Source organism: Octopus bimaculoides, chromosome 5 (assembly GCF_001194135.2).
Source record: "Octopus bimaculoides isolate UCB-OBI-ISO-001 chromosome 5, ASM119413v2, whole genome shotgun sequence".
Lineage (NCBI taxonomy): Eukaryota > Metazoa > Mollusca > Cephalopoda > Octopoda > Octopodidae > Octopus > Octopus bimaculoides.
In genome coordinates this window covers 121,294,776-121,297,357 of record NC_068985.1, presented here as the reverse complement: position 1 = coordinate 121,297,357, position 2,582 = coordinate 121,294,776, and the positions used below count along the sequence as shown (strand labels likewise).

The following is a 2,582-nucleotide window of genomic DNA, read 5'->3' as shown; positions in this document are numbered from 1 at the left end:
CACCACTTCTGCTCGTGATCAGAGATGCACATATCGTCAGCCACTAAGGGACATGCTCAACTGGTTAAAGTCAAGCAGCTGACAAGCAAATCTGTGGAACTGAGCAGATATTATCATCATCATCATTATTATTTGGTGGTCAGGACTGTCGTGGATTTGTGGGGTTTCCACGAGCAGTCCTAAGAGGTCTCCCTCTTTTGGGGGAATTTTGTTGTTATAATTGATTGTCTTCATTGTTTATACTTTCATGTAACCCCACATTCTATTTGTTCTGTGCTGTCCACAATGTTTTTTTAATGTAAACCCTTTGTGGTTAATAAAGAAATGATGAGGATAACAATAATAATAATAATAATTTCTTTATTTCTTTATTGCCCACACGGGGCTAAACATAGAGGGGACAAACAAGGACAGACAAGGGGATTAAGTCGATTACATCGACCCCAGTGTGTAACTGGTACTTATTTAATCGGTCCCGAAAAGATGAAAGGCAAAGTCGACCTCAGCGAAATTTGAACTCAGACCGTAACGGCAGACGAAATACCGCTAAACATTTCGCTTGTCGTGCTAACGTTTCTATAGTAATAGTAGTGATAATAGTGATGACATAGATTAGAAGAATCGGTTGGATAACTTACAGAAATGCTTTGGTTTTAATTCAATGAGTTTCTGCTGAAGGCAAGAAGTTCGTTTCATCACACAAGGGTTTGTGTAAAGGATTCCATCGGATCCGCATACGGTTGAATCGTGGCTTTTTTGTTCCTTCGGATCCTCATTTTCTTTCTTGCAGTCGAAATCACAGTTGCATTGGAAGTCTTCTGAGTCATGATCACAAACTCCACCATACTTGCAGTTATATGCATTGCACTGGTTCTCTAACATGAAAAGAACAAAGATGATGTTAAAATATATATTTGGTAATAGGAGGAATACATTCTCCATAAAGTAAGCCACAATTAAGCGAGGTATTTTTCTTCAAAAGTGCAAAAGAAACATATATGCATAAAATTATGTATCATATTGGGTCTACGACAATAGACCCATATAATTTCATAATATGGAAGACAAGAAGGAAAAAGCTGACTTGTGATATACATTATTACTATACTCATGCAAACACATTAATATACAATTATATAAAAAAAAATTAATAACGACTTGATCTCCAACTTAACGTGGAGGTTGTGTTGAAACACAGAATACTGCGTTATTTACCTTGCGAGGGTCTCTCCCAAGGACACATGGTGCATAAAAGCACACGTAGTTATATAGCTGACAGGCGACAATAGTGCTACGGCCGCCAGAACAGCAAGATCCCGTGATTTCAGCCTGTTGTGAGTTTCTTAGTGATAAATGTCCAGCAGCGCGATAACAACCGAATCTCACGTCAACGATATAAAGTATCTCATTGACTATTCAGGCACCGGTGTTGCAAATAGCCAGTGTCTAATTTTTTTAAAAATAATTCATTGCGACAGATGTAATATTGATACCAAAAAGTAACCTTGAGATCCAACATAACGATATAATCACATGTGCTTTTATGTATCACGAGTCATTATGACAGAATATCTCGAGATAAATCACGCAGTATAACACACGCTGTCGTTATTAATCTCTTTTTAATAAGCTCACTGGCTATTTGCTATGCCAGTATCTGAATAGACACTAAGATTCAATGGAATCAGCATGTTAATTGAGCTTAAACGATTTCCGAGAACGCTATATTAACCTGCCCAAATTACTGCGCTTAGCTAATGTATAGCTTCCGTATTCAATATATATATATATATATATATATATATATATGGCTGGATTGAGTACTTTTTTTGATCCTGTCAAGAAACTAATATACAATATACATATATACACACGATGTATATGTTTATATATTATATAATGTATAAGTGTATATATGTATATATATTACACATACACACACAGACATATATGTATATACCAGATTAAGTACGTAAATGTGAAATAAGACTGGAAAAATAGTACTCGAATACCGGCGGTAGAGTAATATGCTTTATTATTAAAGTTGTAAAAGCATCACATAAAAATCACCAAAAAAAAAAATGCTACCCAGAGCTTCACATTCCCGTTCATCGGACAGTTTTGATTCTCGACGGGAACGTGAAACTCTCAGAAGCAGTTTTTTGTGATTTTCTTGTGATGCTATTGTAGCTTTAATAATAAAGTATATTTATATATATATGTTTGTTATTTTTATTTTTATATTTTTATTTCCTTCCGATACAAGCAAAACACAATGAGTGGCAGACGCACAATGTACGAGCGCACCTTTGATGCAAGTCTGACCAAGTGCCAATCTAATGTTTAAAACTGTGAGTTTTACATAACTTTTCACATGGAACTTTTACGTGAATTGGCATTTTAAAGAGAGTTTGTAAAGAAACAACTGTAACTAGTCATTAAAGTCGTGACAAATACATATATATATACACACATATATATATATGTATATGTATATATATGTATATATATATATATATATATGTATATATATATGTATATATATTTTTATATATATATATATATATATATATATATATATA

The 2,582-nt window shown here is 33.9% G+C and overlaps 1 protein-coding gene across 6 annotated transcripts in view; it reads right to left on the bottom strand.

Moving 5' to 3' along the window:
- Nucleotides 1–2,582, bottom strand: part of LOC106884390 (uncharacterized) — a 628,567-nt gene that overhangs the window by 58,466 nt on the left and 567,519 nt on the right. For all 6 annotated transcript variants that reach the window (XM_052967966.1, XM_052967968.1, XM_052967967.1 and 3 more), the window contains one exon: nucleotides 639–875. In XM_052967966.1, coding sequence (XP_052823926.1) covers nucleotides 639–875 — 237 coding nt within the window. The remainder of the gene's footprint in view (nucleotides 1–638; nucleotides 876–2,582) is intronic.